Source organism: Chiloscyllium plagiosum, chromosome 10 (assembly GCF_004010195.1).
Source record: "Chiloscyllium plagiosum isolate BGI_BamShark_2017 chromosome 10, ASM401019v2, whole genome shotgun sequence".
In the NCBI taxonomy this organism is placed as follows: domain Eukaryota; kingdom Metazoa; phylum Chordata; class Chondrichthyes; order Orectolobiformes; family Hemiscylliidae; genus Chiloscyllium; species Chiloscyllium plagiosum.
In genome coordinates this window covers 16344453-16364055 of record NC_057719.1, presented here as the reverse complement: position 1 = coordinate 16364055, position 19603 = coordinate 16344453, and the positions used below count along the sequence as shown (strand labels likewise).

Below are 19603 nucleotides of genomic sequence, written 5' to 3'. Positions count from 1 at the left end.
TCCGTGTGTAGGGCTACGAGGGAGAGAGGGTCGTGTCTTTTTGTGGCTAGCTGGTGTTCGTGTATCCTGGTGGCTAACTTTCTTCCTGTTTGTCCTACGTAGTATTTGTGGCAGTCCTTGCATGGAATTTTAGTAGATGACTTGGTTTTGTCCATGGGTTGTACTGGGTCTTTTAAGTTTGTTAGTTTAGTATAGTATTTGTCAAAACGCATCAGTCAGTTGATGTAAGGGAACAATTCAAAAATTGTTCCATTTTTGTGCAACGCATTATTTTCTGATTGCTCTAAATATCAAATATCAAGCCAACCCAGTGCCACTCTTGCCTCTAAGTTTGAAACTTGTAGGTTTAAGTGCAACTTCAGATACTTCAGCGCAAAATTCAGTTAAAACTTCATTGGGATATAAAGAAGGTTCACTGCAATGTCGAACATACCTGATATGGTGAAGTTAACCATGACCCATGACTGATGAACAGTCTGATCAAAACAATTAATTTTGATAGTTTTTAAAGAAGAGAAAGATGTGGATATTGGATAGAAATTTGAGGAAGTAAGGCAAAAGTAAAATGCTTGCCAAAGCTAAAATGGTAGAACTTAAGTATTTCTAAGCATCATTATATCCCCGAGATTCTTTACCATCAGTATAATGCAATTATAATTCATCCTCTTGTTGCTGTTTAGGTACCCAATTCAATCTTGAAGTTTAGGAAGTGATTAAATTAATGTATGAAGAAATCTTGAGCAACACAGGGACAGAGAAAAATGGGAATACCGTTGGTAAATGTGATATGGACCTATTGCATTAACATGGTGCATCAAGTCGCCTCCTGCTGATCTTCGTGATTCTGAAACATGATCCTCTGTTCTGAATCAAAGTAAATCTTCAGATGTGCAAACAGGTTTTAAAAAAAATGAGTTTAAAGTTTGTGAGAAGATTTGTAGCTCGGGTGATCGTTGTTGTGGTTCTGTTCGCCGAGCTGGGAATTTGTGTTGCAGACGTTTCGTCCCCTGTCTAGGTGACATCCTCAGTACTTGGGAGTCTCCTGTGAAGCGCTTCTGTGATCTTTCCTCCGGCCACTATAAATGCCACCCAGATGTCACCCAGTCGGGACAAAACGTCTGCAACACAAATTCCCAGCTTGGCGAACAGAACCACAACAAAAAATGAGTTTGTTCAGATCAGGGAGTGGTGTTCTTTATTTGCAGAATTTATATTGTTGAAGCACTATCATATAAGCTATCACTGCATTTTCTCCTGCAGTCTTTCTCACAAATGTTTGTGAAGTTCCTGGAAGTAGAATCTCGACCTTCCCTCCCACCGCCAAAACTTCCAGTTTACGATGTGCACCCAGTTGGAGCCATGTCTGGAAGCAGCCAGCCATCCAGCAGCTATTCTGGCCATACTGCAGGTATAGGCTTTATAATGTTAATTACTGTATTTCTTCTGAAGTTATTGGTAAAAGACTGGCATAGATTGATAAATAACTTGAGAGGTGCCATTTGGATTAATAAGGCTATTAAATCAAAATAAAAAGCACCAGTATTCACTGCAAAGAGAATTTTTCTGTTTTCCATTAACCTTATAAGGAACTTTGGCTAGACTAGGAATATTATGAATGATTTTGATATGCTTTTTTCGCCTCCCTGTCCCAGCTGCCCATTCATTAATGTGTTTTGATCTGAGGGTTGTCATAGCTCAGGTTATAGGAGAACTTGAGTAAGAGTCCTTCATGGTAACCACAGTCAGTGCAGGAATTGAACCCACGCTATTGACAACAGCTGTCCAGCTAACTGAGCTAGCCAACCTCCTGTCTGTTATAAGAAGATGACTTTTTTTGTGTAATCCTAAGCAACATACATTGATATTGTATCCTCTACAATTTGGAAAGTGAATTGAGCTTTTATTTTATTTGGACGATGTCAACTGATAAACAGCTGATATTTGTCTTAAGAGTTTCATTCCAAGCAGGGAATTTCAAACCAATCCCAGATCTTCTACTTATGAACTTTTCTACTACTGGGTGCCATTAGTTTTGTTTTACTGTCTGACTTGCAAGTAGCAATAGCTGGATTTTTAATTTTGAAGCACAGAGTTCAGTGGTAATATGCAGATACTTTAGTATTTGCAAAAGTCACTTCCAAGAAGAATGTTCTTATTATTGAAGTCCTAATTATTGAGCACCAGCTAGATGTGCGTTTGTTATCTGCTTTCATTGATGATGCAATTATCACCCTGAATAATGCTGTTGCATTTTATTTGCAGGTACTTTAGGAGAGGGTTTGGTGAAAAAATCTGACTCGAATCCTTTCTTAGCACCGCGTTCTGCTGCCATCCCCCTCATCACATCAACAGCCTCTAGTGGTGTTGGGGCCTCTCATCTCCTCATGAAACCAATCTCCAATGCTCTTCCTACCTTCACACCTCTACCAGTGTCTCCAGATTCTAGTGCCGGAGCTGTACTTAAAGATCTCCTCAAATAGTGAAAAAACTGGAGCGAACTACTACAGCACTTTAAAGTGAAATAACACTATAGACTCTTGTTGCACAGAGGGACCTTCTTCAGTGTGCACAAAGTCTCCCAAGTGTTATTTACATCTTTTCAAATACTCTTCTTTAGTTAGAAATGCTAAGTCTATGAAGATTGCAAGGACGCCAGCCCACTGTCCAACTAGAGAAGGTTTGCCCAAGATGTAGAACACTTTCTGCCTCTCTAAAAGCCTAGCTATGAATACTTGTACTAAAAACACAAGGTGATCATTATTACTGACTGCAAATACTGATATCTGGCACTTAACTGAGATCTGTGGTGTTGGATAATTACTGTTCAAAAAAAATTTACAGATGCTGCTGGGATTCAGTATCCTTCCAAAATCCTAATGGGATTTACCTGGTTGGAATCTATATGCAGTAATGGATTTCCATTTCCATCCCCTCTTGAGAAAAAATAAAACATCGTCCGTAGAGTTCCAAAGAAATACAATTGCAGTGTTGCATACTTGAAACCTACTATAACTGGACTGCCTCTTGTAACTTATTATACTGTCGTATGCGATACCTGCCATGGTAGTAAATGGTTTACTTTACTCTGTGTTGCTGCATTTAACCAAGGTGAGACCAGTGGTGGACAAGCTTTACTTTGATTTTTTCATTTTATTTTATGAAAAGAATGAATTGGTAACCTCCACCTCCCCACCCTCACCTATCCAGGAGGTTCAAGAGATTTGGTGGTGAAGGCTCCTTAATTTAAACAAAAATTGTCTATTAGTCTGCTAAGCAATTGTAAATCTAAATATAAATTAAAGTATTGGTTTAATAGAGGATGCTTTGCTATTTTGAATGGGCGAATTCCATAGTAAATCTTTAGAAGTTTCCAATTCTAAAGACAAAAGCCTCGTAAGTCTTTGGAATTTTTTTGTTTTAATTTAAACCATCAGCAACCTGGCTGCAGGTAGCTTGAAATGTATTCACTCACTGACCAATGGAGCCATCTTAGCCCTCCAGGTGCCCCGATAGGTTTTGTTTTGGTTTGCTGAATGGGTTTGTTTTGAATATTTCAAAGAGGCCTGATGTTCATAAGCACAACAGACTTTCAGTTGGATCCCAGATATACAAAGGATTTCATTGAGCACTGAAATTGGAGTAAATAACTTCGGTACTTATTTCAACTGCGTGGTAAAGGGTAGAAATCCTTTTCAATCATGCCTGCAGAGAATAATCTATAAATGTGTTTGATGCTGTTTAGTGCCAAGAGATCTGTACTTTTTTTTTGCAGATGATGTTGGTCTGATGATCTCTTAATCTTATGTTATGATTCTGTTGGAGTAATATGTATGATTCTGGACCTGACACTATGGAGTCACTTCAGGCCTTTCTGTTGTACATTATTCTAGATTACACCTCACTGTATCAGTGAGAGAGACAGCGATCACCAGCTTACAACAGAACTCTTTGTATAAATTGTTTGCTGTTTCCACAGCTTATGTTCCATCTTACAAATGTCTACAGATTTATAATAACCATTTGAGCTCTAAATTATCCAGAGTTGATTTAATGTATTGATATTTGGTGTGAAATATTGTAGTTAACCTGAAGAGTGACATCTCTTGGATATATTATAGTAAACTCTAATTTTGTTAAAAATATTCAGGTTCATCATTAAAATGATTCGGGAATTTCTGTGTGTGTGTTAAAATGGAAAATATTATCATAGCCTACGAAATTAATCCTCGGGATTGGGGTTGGGTATTTTTTTCTGTTTTGTAGTTGAGTTATTTAGCTTTAAAAGAGATTTGATTTGAGAATGGACATGCAGTCCCCCTTTTAATCAAAGATGTAGTCTACATTGCCAAACTCCTTGGGCTTTCAATCAAGGCTGAAGATCGTTGTATTTATAGTTGGAGTAGCCATTTACAAACTCTTTCTCCAAAACTAATTTTTAACTCCTATAATGCAAGCTAATTATATTTTCCTTCTCTAGGTTTTAAATTTATCTTCCTCCATCTTGCCTGAAAGTGTGGACTTATTTTCTGGATATCATACCATTGCTTTGGAAGGTTTTCTGTTGTCTTGATCATGTCTCTTTTCTTATTCATTCGAGGGGTGTGTGTTGCTGCTTTCTTAAAACTGCGACAGTCCATGCTGGTTAGGTACATACTGTAAGGAAGTGAATCCTGAACATTGACCCAACGGTGATGAAGGAACATTGAGTTATTTTCAAGTCAGGGTGGTATGTGACTTGGAGGGAAACTTGCAGGTTCGACTGTCTTTGTGCTAAGCGGCGAAGTCATAGATTTGTTTTGTTTATTGTATGTGAATATGGTGACTGTTGCAGTCTGGTTACAGGCCATCTGCACTGAAGCTCACTCAGTGCGGCCCACAGGTTTCACATGGGGTTAGAATCCTTTTGGATTTGCAGAATGGAAATTTAATCAAATCTGTCCCAGCAATTAGCATCACAGTCCCATTAAATTTACACTTTCTTTGTTATGTTCGATCTTGAAATATAAGAAAGCAAAAGCAATGATAAGACTATTTTCCTGCTCCTCGGATGCTGCCTGAACTGCTGTGCTTTTCCAGCACTGCTCTAATCCAGAATCATAGACTATTGTTAGGGCTGTTGTGCTGCAGTGGTATTGTCCTTACCTCTGGGCCTGAAGGCCCAGACTCCAGTCTCACCTGCTTCACAGGTTTGCAATAACATGTCAGAACATGTTGATTGAAATTATTTAAAGTTATTGTTTCAGGAATGTAATGTAATAGTTCTGAGCATCAAGCTACCCAGAAGAATGATGAGAGGCTAACCTATTTGTTTCTTGATGCATGGTCAGAATTATGTTTTGGGTCTGTGCATATAGTGTTATGATGTCAAAAGCCGCATAGCATCTTGCGGTCAATGAGTACTTTTGAGCTGCACAAAACACAGCAGCCAGCAAGTTCCCACTAAAAGACGTGATAAAGGTAAGATAAACTGTTATTTGGTGCAATGGTGATTGAAAGATATGTCAGTCAGGACAGAGGGATACCTTCCTTTTGTTTGAAATAGTGTCATGGGCTCTTTTATCCTTAAACAGACTGGGCCTTAGTTTGATGTTTCATCTGGAACGCGACAGTTCTGACAGTGCAGCACTCCTTACTATTGCACTGCATTGTCTGCCCAGACTTTTGTGCTCCAATATCTAGAATGAAATTTATAACTCAGATAGAAAAACTGATCCTTGGTTAACAGTTTGAAGATTTAAACTCTACTGCAATTTAGGAGCACATATTCCCAAACATCTATTCATTGTATTCCTGGAGGAATGCAATACTATTGGTGATTAGTCTTTCAGGTGAATTGTTAAGTTTTTGTTGTCTCAGATAACAAATCCCACTGTGTTGTTCTGGCCAGTATTTATTACCTGTTCACTGTAATTAAATATAACTGTTCACCAAATCCTTTACCTAGTTGTTGATTTTGGTACCCTGCTGTGCATAAAACTTGCCACTGAATTTTCCTACAACAGAGCACCTCATTGGCATTAAAGCACGTGAGATGTCTGAAAATCATGAAAGGTCCTGCATCATTTCTCTGATGAGGGCATTGGATGTACCGTACCTATTGTTTCACTTTTATATAGATCACAGAATTCAAGTTTATGGGCTAAGCACTAAGCCAGGTGACACATCCAAGAACCCCAAAATCTATGGAGAAATTGTGCTGTATTCTTGTTGAAGATACAATGCTGGGCACGCAGGGCATTGAAACACTGTGGTCTGTTTTCAACTGTAGAATATTTATATTGAAGCTGTGTCAAAAATAAAATTTAATTTTAATTTCAGAAGACTCACCACCACTTTTTTTCTTCTCTTCCATCTAACATTCTTTTAGCTTCTCTTTGAGACTGCCAGTTGAGCACCATTGTTTTCTCTCCACCTTCCCCACTGGAAAGCATCAGGTCTCATCTTGATGGCTGGCATTTAAACCTGTAGAAAGGTGGAGAGTGTACTAATGTTGATCAAAGGCTGGAAATTTAGAAGAAGAATTTCTTGTCCAGAATACGTATGACACAAAGACTATTATCCTTTTACAATTGGACCTACATTGGAAACCTGTGCTAACTTGTGAAGTTTCAGTGACTTCTCTATTGACTGAGTAAGTTTAATATCATATGCATGCTCTCCTACTTAAACATGGCTCTAATTTAATAGCAATCATTTAGTACTAACTTCATTTTTTAAAATGTATTTTTATTAGAAAAAGGAATTATTTTCTTTTGAATATTACAGCAAATATGAAACCAAACAATCCAAACCAATGTTAAGAAATGAACTCACCAATTACATAAATAATAACTAATAACAAAGCTAAAAAAGGAAAATCTTAACAATAATAACAATAACAATAGTACAGCTCAGCGAAACAAAGCAATACACCTCAATCATCACACGCATAAGTTTTTTCATATTCATATGTTTGTAGTTCCTCCTGTCTGGATACCAGATTCATTACATAGATTTGCCATAACTATGTAAAGGCTCTTATTAGTATGGCGGACACATCTGTACCCAGGTAGTCCAAAAAGGGCCACCATGCCTTATAGAAGTTCTCAGTTTTATGGTGCACCATACTAGTAAGAAAGTCCAAGGGGTTGTGCTCCATGACTAGCTTATGCCAGCCCGCCAACCCCGGGGAATTTTCTGACACCTACCCTAATAGAATGTACCTTCTGAAAAGCCTTTGTGTGTGTGTGTGTGTGTGTGTGTGTGTGTGCGCGTGCGCGCATCTAATGAAAGTGAATTAACAAAGCCATGAAGTTAGAGATACTGGGTCCATCTCCACCTCCGTCCCCAAGGCTTTCTCTATTTCGCCTAGCCCAGCGCTCCAGTATGCCCACAGTCTGTGGCAGGACCAAAGACAATGAGTAAGCGTTCCCATGCTCACTTTACATTTAGGCCACATTGGAGATGCTCTTGCTTTGAATTTGATGAGGCAGCCTGGGGCCAAAAGGACCCTATGGAGAATCTTCAATTGCAAGGCGTGGGTTGTGTTCAACTAACTTCATTCTTGAAGACGAGCAAGCATAACTGGGAGGTTTAGAGAGGTGGATGAACTTGCTATAGTGAGGTACAGGATGCTTTGCTGAAAGAGTATTATTTAGACTAACTTAAGACAACTTTAGTGCTGTGTAACTGAATACTGTGGACAATGTAATGAAGTGAGTGGAGCTGAGCCAATATTCAAATAATATGCTTGGATATTTTTGCTTGAATTGAGTATTGACACACTTTTGAATCCTGTGCTGTTGTTCAGGCTTCCGAGTAACTCTTGGAAATAGAAATAAGGTTATTTTAGTCATTTTAGCCATGCATTTAATTAAATTGTAAAATTCTTTACTTATTAATGCGAGGAACTATAGCTGGTTTTCTGATGTAGTTCTAGTCCGAGGTTTATAAAATGCAGATGAATTCCTGCAAAAGTGCCTCCCCGAGAGCTTTTATAATGGATCAGTAGATAACTGCATTAAATAACATGGTGCTATACTGTGCTGATCTGAAAGCCCCACGTTTGATTTGGCATTGGTAGCTTCAGTTGGCCTCAGCATCTGTCTGAGTGAAAGTGTATATATGCAGATATTGGTGGGATCATGTCATGACTGAGTTTGGCTTGGAATCCTTTTCCATCCCCGCATGATCCATCCATTTACTGACATTGCGACAGCAGTTCTGGCGTAGGATGAATGCCCATTTAGATGAGACATTGGAAAGGCACAAACTTTGCTCAAGGTTGATATGCTGCCTTAAAGACTAGAGAAGGAAGAGTGACTCAGAGTGGAAATTTTTGTGCTTTTTATTCTTTTGATTAATTTTGCAGGAATCGAAATGTTCCACAAAACTACTTCATTTCTTTTTTACAACTCTGTGTACCTTTGTTTTCTCTCGAATTTGGTTTCCCTGTAAAATTAGATTTCACTTTTGTACTACTACAGTTTCTTTGTGAGCATATTTATAGTACATAGACGTAGGAGTAAGCTGCTCTCCTTTATTCGGACAATTTTACGTAACAACTGAATTAGAAAAGTCCATTGTTTTGTTTCATGTATACAAAGGAAATTATGATACAACTGTTTTTAAAATTGTTTGAAATTTCCAGTGGAGTTAAATTTACAATTTAAATGTTACAATTTTGTTTTTGTTTTAAAATAACTGAAAAATATTTGACCTGTTCATTCCAGTTAATCTTCCTGTTTCAAATCTGTTTTTTCTTCATGATGTCAGGTATATAACCATGCGATACTCCTACCCAGATGGAAAGAATATGTATCAAATTAGCTAGTATGAAAACTACGAAAAAATGTATCCAATGTCGCTTATTCAGTGTTGCATTTACTGGAGCATATCCTGAACCAAATACTATAATTTTTATTTGTAAGTTGAAAGTCAAATTAATGATTGTCATATGATAAAATTCATAAAATGACTGACTGTAGGGGAAGATATAACACTTTTCAGTGGCAACTTGCATTTATGTAGTTTTTTTTAGGTAATGGAACTTAATGTGCTTCATAGGAGCCTTATCACTACAACTCAAATCAAGCCACATAGCGCAGTGTTAGGCTAAGTGACCTAATCCTTGGTCAGAGTTGGTTCTAAAGAGCATTTTAAAGTGCAGTGGCTGAGAGGGAATTCCAGAGCTTCGACTCTAACTAGCTGAAGATGTGATGGAGTGATTAAAATAGGGCCTGCGCAAGTGGCCGGAAGTTGAGAAATGATCAGGTCTCAAGGCTGTTTGATTGAATCTAGTTTGGAGGTCTCCGGTCTCAGGCAGGCGTTTGGAGTTTATGTTCAGTTTCTGCAATTTAGATGATTATAGCACAAAAGAGTTGGTTTGAAAACAAAGGCATAATTGATTAACTGGCATAAAAAATATCAATAAATGTGCTACAGAGGTTAAACTTTCTGTATTTTGCCTTTTAAAAGGGAAGAAAACTAGGGGTAGTACACAAGGCAAAATTCGAACATGTACTTTAATCATAAATCTCAATTGTTAGGAGCACTATGCTGTATCATCATAGCAATGGATCAGTGGTTTTCCAAGTCACTGAATAGTTGCAGCACAGAAGGGGTCATTGTGACCCAGTGTGTCTTGAGATAGCTCATAAATTGAGTACCTCACTTGGCGCCATCCTCCTGCCTTCTCCCAATATCTTCATGTATGGTTCCTTTTCCAGAAACAATCTAACTCCCCCTTGATTGAACCTGCCTTCATCATACATTCAGACAGTGCATCCTAGATCCTAACCACTCATTCTATGTAAACAATTTTCTTTATTTTGGTATTTTAAACTAATTAACTCTGCCCTCCCGCTGCTTATCCTTTCATAAATGGGAGCATTTTCTCCCTGTTTGCTTTGTCTGGATGTTTTAAGATTTAATACCTCTGTCAGATCTCCTCTCTTCCTTCCCTTCTCCAAAGTAGACAAACCCAACTTCTCCAATGTATCATCTTAACTGAAATTCCTCATCCCCGGAATTTTTCTTGGGAGCAACTTCACGCTGAAGTGTAACAGCCAGAAATGGACGCAAACTCCCGCTGAGGTTAAACTAGTGCCTAAGGCAAGTTCAGCATAGCCTGCTTGTTCTGTACTCAACATCCCTACTAATGAAGCCCAAGGTACCGTATGCTTCATTGACTGCTGTTTCAACCTGCCGTGCCACTTTTGATGACATGCATCCAGATCTACCTGCTCTAGCACCCACTTTAACATTTGGCCTTCATTTTATATTGTGTCTCTGTGTTCTTCGTACCAAAATGATATTTGTTTTTGTAATTGCTCCACAGAGGCCAATATCCTGTCACCAAATCATTCTTTGTTTATGTTTGGAAAGTCCTTGACACTGATCCAGCTCCCTCAAAGCCAGCTTGAGGTGTCAGGAATATTTGAAACTTCTGTTTTTGTCTGTTAGCTAGGGCTCCCTGATTTGGACCAGATATACAGTGCCAATCAGGAAACTCATTCTATAATGTCCACCTAGCTGACCTTGTTACAATTGCTACAGTCTTAGCTACTTAATTGATAAAATTGCTGATTTTGGTAGAGGCCTGATGGTTAATATAACAAAGTCGAGCAATAACTTAGATTTCTGTAATGGGCCTATGAACTAAAAATAAGCAGTTTTGACTTAGTAAATTGGTAATAAATGATAAAAGCTCATCAAAAGAATATACTTCCTCACTGCATAGCTTTCTGTTTGAGTACACATTGTTGGAACTTCAGAAGGTGCAAGAGAGACACTGATGTTAAGATTTAGGTTGAAGAATTTATCCACAGTCATGAATGTTAGAACCCTTTCATTTCCCAAAACACAAGCCTTACCTCAATGAGCTGAACAAACTCAATGTTATTTCTGCAACACAGGCCAGTTTACAAACAGTAATAAATCTTAAATTTTGACTGTTTGTAAGGGATGAATTTTTCTCTTGAGAGGCCAAGGCATGTATTACCTTTATAGACTCAATATTATGCAATTGTAGCATAAACTCTAGTGCAGTTATCACAAGATTAAATTGGTGGACTTGAGTGATATTACTTCATTACAGCAAGAGCATTCATACTGCAGGGTTTAAGTGTAGTTATTTTATGTAAAATGATGTTTTTATGTTTTCTCATTGTCAGTTCTTAGTATGTGGTACCATAGATTGCTCCTGATAATTGTGTTTTTTTGGAATGGCGCATAATCTGTTTTAATTGATATCTGAAGCAACTACTGTTGCTGTTTTATGAAGAATGTACAGAATATGTTAAATGTAAATTTGCATATCTGCCTCTATTTTCTGAATATTTTGATGACACTATATTTTTATATAGAACTGGAAGATGGCTGTAAATACAAAAATGTATATCCTGACTGGGGCTGTAAAGGTGAAAAGGTAAAGGTGCGATAGTCCTACTGGTGCTTTGGCTGAGAGAAACAACACACCACAGGTGAGGGGCAAGGTTAAGATGGACAGTCCTTCATGGTAACCTCAGTTGGTGTGTGCTGTTGGTGTCATTCTATGTTGCAAACCAGCCATGCAGCCATTTTAGCTAACTAACACTGCACCAGGGGGCCATAGTGATTGGAATTGTAATTATTCTGCAAATACAGCTTTGGGAACTTATTTCTTTGCTTTTACATTTTATAAAACTCAGAATAAATAAACGAAGAAAATATTATGTGTCCATCATTCTCAGTTTTTAAGAAACAAAAATGGAAATGGCTAGAAAAGCTCACCAGGTCTGGCAGCAACTGTGAAGAGAAATCAAAGTTAATGTTTTGAGTCTGGTGACTCTTCCAGCAATTTTTGTTTTTATTTCTGCTTTACAGCATCTGCAGTTCTTTCAGTTTTTATTTTGTGTTTTTTCAAGAACCTTTTATGGTTAGATATCTGATTTAGAAACTGGCAAAGGACAACTGTGGCCAAACTAGCCAGTCTGCAAATTTACCATTGTCCTCAGTAACTTTTTTTTCCAGATTAGCAAAGAAAACTGGTCAATGAGGTTATTATTTGAAGAAAAGTATAATCTCCGTGTTTTGGGCGATCTGAAAGTCATTGGGGAGGATGCTAAACTCTTCCACAAAAGAACTGATATGTGAAGCATGGTGCCAAGAGGCTGTCAGTGTTTCTCTATTAATTCATTTCTTTTTAAATTCTCAAATAGACTTGCCTTACAATGTACTGTAATGGAAGATACTGGATATGTTTAATAAACTAATTTACCTGGAGCATTTTGGCAACATTCCAGTGAGTTTTTTTTTGCTAATTAGTAAGAGTAGTTTATATCTCAAATGCAGTTTTGCTTCTGATCACAGATGGTCCTTTCCACAAGAAACCATGGTACTTTATACATTATACACCTTTTTGAGAAAGGTGTTGTTGAGCTATCACCTCAATCCTTTCTCTGGATATTATGGATCAATCAAGAATGCAATCATCAAGGTCCTGGTCTACATTTATGCCTTCAGCTTTGCGTATTGCTGAAAAAGATTGCATTTTGTTGAAGCTTTCCATGCTGCACTCATCAGGACAATTCACAAGAATACCAGTAATGAAGAAAAACAACTACTTCTGTATGAGAGAAGAGTGTTGATTGGTGGAAGCCTTGCCATGGACACCATAGCATGATGACAGACTGTTCACTGTCAGGTTTTGTTTAGATTTCAAACCAGGTGGCTTGCACTAGTTGGCCAGGGCTTTGCCCTGAGAAATAAATCAGCAAATAGCTGTAACATATTTTGTTGCAAAAACGGAAATTACTGGAAAAGTGAAATAGGTCTGGTAGTATCTATGGATAGAAATCAAGAGTTAAAGTTTCGGGTCAAGTGAGCCTTCCTCAGGTAATCTGAAACATTAATTCAACTTCTCTCCATAGATTGCTTTTCAAGCAATTCTGTTTTTTGTTTCTGATTTAAATTATCTGCAGTTTTTTTTGGTTTTTACCTATTTTGTTGCATTTTGCACCTCTGCACTGTGTACGTTTTCTTAATGTTTGCAAAAAAGTGCCTTGTGTTTTAATGTGTTTCTCTTCCAGTATACACAAATACAACATACTACAAGTCCAAATGATGGTCATAAATTTGTTGTCAATATTTATGCTTTACGCAATCAGGATTATCCAGCAACTGGTATGGAAGGTGCTAGCTATGAAGAGAGGTTGAGTAGGTTAGGTTTATTTTCACTAGAAAAAAGGAGATTGAGGGGGGACCTGATTGAGGTTTACAAAATCATGAAGGGTATAGACAGGGTGGATAGAGACAAGCTTTTTCTTAGGGTGAAGGATTCAATAGCGAGAAGTCATGCTTTCAAGGTGAGAGGTGGAAAGTTTAAAGGGGATGCACGCGGCAAGTACTTCACACAGGGTGGTGGGCGTTTGGAACGTGTTGCCAGCAGAGGTGGTAGAGGCAGGCACGGTAGATTCATTTAAGATGCATCTGGGCAGGTGCATGAGTAGGTGGGGAGCAGAGGGATACAGATGCTTAGGAATTGGGCATCAGGTTTACACAGTACATTTGGATTGGCTCAGGCTTGGAGGGCCGAAGGGCCTGTTCCTGGGCTGTAAATTTTCTTTGTTCTTTGTCCAACTGCAGCATCATTTCTGATTTTTTGACATTTGAGTTTTACCAGCATGGGTTGGGTTCAGTAAGATCAGTGTCTTGGTTGTGTGTAACAGCCAAAAGGATGTTTGATGGTGCTGGACGTGTTAAAATGCATAAAGGTGGATAACTCACTGGGACCTGATCAGGTGTACACTAGAACTCTGGGAAGCGAAGGAAAAGATTACTGGACACCTTGCTGAGATATTTGTCACATGTGGCTATCAATGATACATGCCAGAAAACTGGAGGTTGGCTAATGTCTTGCCACTATTTAAGAAAAGTGGTAAGAGGAAGCCAGGGAACTACGGACTGGTGAGCCTGACATTGGTGGTAGTTAAGTTATTTATTAGATTAGATTAGATTCCCCATAGTGTGGAAACAGGCCATTCGGCCCAACCAGTCCACACCGACCCTCTGAACAGTAACCCACCCAAACCCATTTCCCTCTGACTAATGCACCTAACCCTATGGGCAATTTAGTATGGCCAATTCACCTGACCTGCTCATCTTTGGAATGTGGGAGGAAACCCATGCAGACACTGGGAGAATGTGCAAACTCCACATAGACAGTCACCCGAGGCTGGAATCAAACCTGGGACCCTGATGGTGTGAGGCAACAGTGCTAACCACTGAGCTACCATGGAAAGGCAAGGACTGATTAGGGGTAGTCCACATAGCTTTGTGTGTGGAAGTCATGTCTCTGTAACTTGGAGGTTTTTGAAGAAGTAATGAAGAAGATTGATGAAGGGAGAGCAGTAGATGTAATCTATATGGACTTCGTTATGGTATTCAACAAGGTTCCTCATGGTATTCTGGTTAATAAGGTTAGATCACACGGAATATGGGGATAACTAGCCATTTAGATACAGAACTGGCATGAAGGTAGAAGGCAAAGGGTGATAGTGAAGAGTTGCTTTTCAGACTGGCAGCCTGTGACCAGCAGTGTGCCACAAGGATCAGCGCTGGGTCCACTGCTTTTTGTCATTTATATAACTAACTTGGATATGAACATAGGAGGTATTGTTAGCAAGCTTGCACACGGTACTAAAATTGGAAGTGTAGTGGACAGCGAAGGAAGTTGCCTCAGAGTACAATGGGATCTTGATTAAATGAGGCAGGTCGAGTTGACCTTAGATAAATGTGAGGTGCTGCATTTTGGAAAGGCAAACCAGAACAGAGCTTACACATTTCATGGGAAAGTCCTGGGGAGTGTTACTGAACAGAGAGACCTTGGAGGGCAGGTTCACATTTCCTTGAAAGTGGAGTTGCAGGTTGATAGGATGGTGAAGAACGCGTTTGATATGCATACCTTTATTGGTCAGTTCATTGTGTAAAGGAATTGGAGGTCATGTTACAGCTCATTAGTTAGGCCACTTTTAGAATTTTGGAATACTGCATGCAATTCTGGTCTCCCTGCTATAGGAAGGACGTTGTGAAATTTGAAAGGGTTCAGAAAAGATGTACAAGGATGTTGCTGTTGTTGAAAGGTTTGAGCTATCAGGAGTGGCTGGATAGGATGGGGCTACTTTGCCTGGAGCTTTGGAGACTGAGGAGTGACCTTACAGAGGTTTATAAAATCATGAAGGGCATGGATAGGGTAAATAGGGGTAAGGTCTTTTCCCTTGTGTGGGGGAGTCCAGAAGTAGAGGGCATAGATTTAAAGTGAGGGACAAGATATAAAAGGGACTTAAGGGCCAAATGCTGGCAACGGGACTAGATTTACATTGGATATCTGGTTGGCATGGACAAGTTGGACTGAAGGGTCTATTTCGATTGGACTAAAGGGTCTGTGTTCATGCTATAAATCTGTATGACTATGATTCTATGTGATCCACCTGTTTTTGGGGTATGGTCTATGTATTGCTACTGAAATTCATACACCAGGATGCCCTTTTGCTGTAACAGCATCCTGTTTGACAAACAGCATTTGCATTGCAACGGTGTCTGATCAGCTTGAAACAGCTAGCTTCATCAATGCCAAAAAGCGTCTGAGTTGCCTTACACTATCAGGGTAATTTTTCAGGACCAAGTGTGACCTAGGATTTTTCACGCGTTTGTGCGATAAGTAGTGAGAAATGATTTGATTAGGATACCCGTTATCCCGCAGGATGTGCCCTGTTTCTGCAGCAAACCTGCACAGTGAGCAAGTAACTTGGGCTGTGTTGCTTAGGTGGCTATTAGTCCAAGTCTGTAACATGGAACAACTGTCTGTTTTGCATTCTTCCTTTCTTGAGAAAGAAAAGATGCAAAATGACTTCTTACCGAGTAACAATTTTTTTTCTAAAACAATAAATGTAAAAGCAAGAGCTATTGAATTAGAAAAGGAAGGTGGAATGAAATAATGTACTGAAGTTTTTGCTTGATGTAGAGGATCGCAGGGAATTTCAATGCAAATTTTGAAGAAACTGGAAAGAATTGTCAAAATCCAAGACATGGTTGAAATTAAAATCAATTCTACAACTATTTTCCCAGTTTAAATAATCCTAGGATTTAAATGCCTTTATAGAAACATAGGAATTAAGGGTAAACCACTTTGGTTTGCCATTCAACAAGATTGTGGCTTATCAATTCTTGCTTAAACTCTATTTCCTGTCTACTGTAATAACCTTTGGCTTCAATGCTAATCAGCAATCCATTTACTTCAGCTTTGAAAGTATGTGGATGTTGGAACTTTTTCCTCTTTGCTAATTCTAGATTATTTCTTGCTTGGTTTGCACCTTGCAAGCTAATGACTAACTTAATGGCAAATCTGACTCTCTAAGGTGCAACCTTGAATTGGTTACTTATTAAAGCCAGTGTCTAAGGGAAAGTGTTATGTGACATCTGATGTGATTATTTATGATCTGGGAATCATTTCTTCATAAATGGCCAAATCATCTGTTCTGTTCTCATAATCTGCTGTTGAAACAATGATGAGTTTTTATCTTCTGCAGGGTATTTGAGTTTGATGAGATCAAAGCTTGTTAGCTTTTGTATTATAATTAAACATGAGAGACTTGGTGCTGAAACATTCAACAGAATTTTATTATACCTCCTTGTGGCATCTGGACTCAAGCTAAGTGGTGTGGGTGTATATTGTTGCACGCTTCCCTCTGCCTTTCATTCAACAAGACAGACGATGTAATAAGATGGAGACTGAGACCTTTACTCACTGGCAGTTTGCCCTGATATGTTGTTGATATTATGAGCATGTACCTTAAAGATATATTGTGTGTTAGCTGTGAGAGTTAACACAACAAAGTGGTTAATCCTTTTTCACAGAATCCTTACCCTCCATAAGCAGGCAATTCGGCCTGTTGAGTCCATGCTGACCCTCCGAAGAGCATCTCGGCCATTACCTTGCATGTCCACCTAACTGGACATCATGGACAATTTAGCATGGCCAAACCATCTAACCTGTGGGAGGAAACCAGACCACCCAGAGGAAACACATGCAGATACAGGGAGAATGTGCAAACTCCACACAGACAGTCACCCGAATGTAGAATCGAACCTGGGTCCCTGGTGCTGAGAGACCAGGGCTAATCAACTGAGCCACTGTACTGTAACCAGGGCCTCATGGAAAGTGTGATGTGACATCTAATGTGATATTTCTGATCTGGGAATCATTTCTTCATAAATGGTCAAAATATCTGGAAGATAAAAAAAAGTATTGCCTAGGGTTTTAAGGCAGATTTAATTCTTTTCTAAAGAATATCGGTCAAATGTAACAATAAAAAGCAACATGGCATTTTGTTAAAATGATTTTGAAATTCTGCATGGTTGTGCCCAAATGACCCAATTGTGTTGAACAGCTGTCAAAAGTATTTGACAGCTCCAGAAACTGTTAACTAAACTAAAAAGGGTATTGGATTGAAGAGAACTTTGCAAATTGATAAATAAGTTAGATCTGTAATGTAAATCTAAAAATTTATAAAGATAATCAAATCATGCTATTCAGTATTGTTGGTTGAGAAAGAAATGTTCCCCTGTATATTGCACAAACTCATCTCACCAACTTCAAATAGTGTATGTGAAATCTTTTATCTCAACCTGAAAGGGAAAATGGGGTCTTGTCAGCTACAGTGCAATCTTCCATGCTTTGCATTGGAGTGAGAGCCTGGACTTTGAGCTCTCTGAAGTGAACCTAAACCTGAACCTGCATATCCATCTTAACTGGAAACAAGAATGCTATTGTTGTGCCTTTAATACTATTTTAATGCTATGGCAAAACTTAATCTCAGAATGCGCAGAGGTGAACACTATTGCCATTGAGTTATTAACTGTATACTATATGTGCATTATAGTAGATGCATCATAAGGTATTTTGTGTTTTATTGCAAAGCACATTAAATACTTAACTTGTGGAAAGAGATCCTTATCTGACCATGACTCTGAATTTCCTGGCAAGTCTGTTTTTTGAATTAACAGGCTCCAAGTAAATAAATTGTTGCACTGAGACGATGTCTGAGGACTCATTGCTGAAAATTGGCTGACCATCAGTTCTTACATTGTGTTAAAATCAAATGTTACTGAGCTTTCCTATTTTGGCAAATTTAACATGAATTTACTAATGCAAGTGAGGGATTCTTTGGATCATAAATGGTAAGATTGATAAATGAGTGAGTTGTAGAAGAAAGCAATCGCTTGCATTTATAGTGACTGTCCCAAAGTCCTTTGAGCTCATGAAGTACTTTTGACGTTGTTAAGACGGACCCGCGGGGTCCCGTCTTTGCGTGTTCTTTCGGAAGGAGAGACTCACACTGGCAACTATGGTTAGACGCAGACAGCCGTTTATTCACAGAATCTTAACTGGTACAACGAATCTGCAAGCATGCATTCGTTGGAGAAGGCGTTCTCCCTTCTCGTTCAAACTTGATACAATTATACTTCGCGCTGCCTGGAGTCCCCGGTCAGTTCGCCTTCCCCATTGGTCCATTCATCTGCGCGCGCTGGGGATCCGTCCTCCTATTGGCCGCATCGAAGTGCCTGTCCAGCTCCTGCTGTGCTTGACAATGGCTCAGCCATCCCCGGGAGCGGTTCCGATCCCGTATTCAATAGTTCATTGTTTCAAGGAATTACTATGCGTCTGACAGGCTAGCCATTTTCAATAGTTTAAGTTTAACTAAATTGACAATTACACTTACCAACTTTAGACTTAAATAGAGCCATTCACACTCAATAGTTACAGGTTCCGATAGAGCAATTCACACTTGTCTAACAGTTACAGATTCCGATCGGTTTCTTTATTAATCCCGAGTTTCGATGGGGCAATTGATACTGGCTGGTATTTACAGGCTCCAAGATTTAATTAACATTATGCATATCCCTTACAAGCTCCAGCAGTCATGCAATCGCCTGCAGCAGCTCACTTGGCTGTTGTTAACCATTTCAGGGCTGGAACTAGAAGTGTCTGTTACAGAACTAGTGTCACCCTCCCTAGCCCTACATTAAACACCACAGTGAAATCACCCCAACATTCCCTCCCTTGGCCTCTACTGAGGCCACACCAACCCATGTAAACAGTAACGAACGTAAGAGGACCGGAAGGGGGAAAGTAAACCACATAGGGTGCCACGTCTGCTGTCCAAGAAAAGAAGTGCAAATGCCCATCCGCTACGGTGGTGTGTGGTTTGTCTCGTGTTTCCTTGTACAACAAACGAGAAGGTGTAAGGGCATACTGCCCGCAGTCAGGTATACGCCAGCGACCGGAAACCCATTGGAACAGTGTACTGTGCCCCGGCCTTCCTGCCAGCCAGAATGGTTCACCGGCCTGCAGGCCCGTCCAGGCGTCTGATGTGTGTACTGCAGGCCATGTGGTCGGAGGCAATCTCCTCCCAGTGCACAGCGCAATTGCACCTGTGCCAGGCTGACCCATGCCCGAGGAGAGTCTTCCGCCACTGGACAACCTCCAGTCAGTAACGGACAGCAACCTCCGTCTAGTTGCCGCTGAGGACAGAGCCGATCAAAGCCCACGTAGAACCTCCGATTGCAGTGTAGTAGTCACTGG

The 19603-nt window shown here is 39.4% G+C and overlaps 1 protein-coding gene across 3 annotated transcripts in view; it reads left to right on the top strand.

The window, feature by feature from the left end:
* trip11 (thyroid hormone receptor interactor 11) overlaps positions 1–12243 on the top strand; it is a 107969-nt gene extending 95726 nt beyond the window's left edge. The window contains exons 20-22 of one of the 3 annotated variants that reach the window (XR_006312699.1): positions 1261–1408; positions 2263–3108; positions 6368–12243. Coding sequence is in view for 1 of the 3 variants with exons in the window: in XM_043697132.1 (XP_043553067.1) it covers positions 1261–1408; positions 2263–2480 (366 nt within the window). In the remaining 2 variants the exon portion in view is untranslated. Of the gene's footprint in view, positions 1–1260; positions 1409–2262 lie in introns of all 3 variants that reach the window. The other 2 variants (XR_006312698.1, XM_043697132.1) reach the window with 2 other exon arrangements.
* Positions 12244–19603: the final 7360 nt, after the last annotated feature.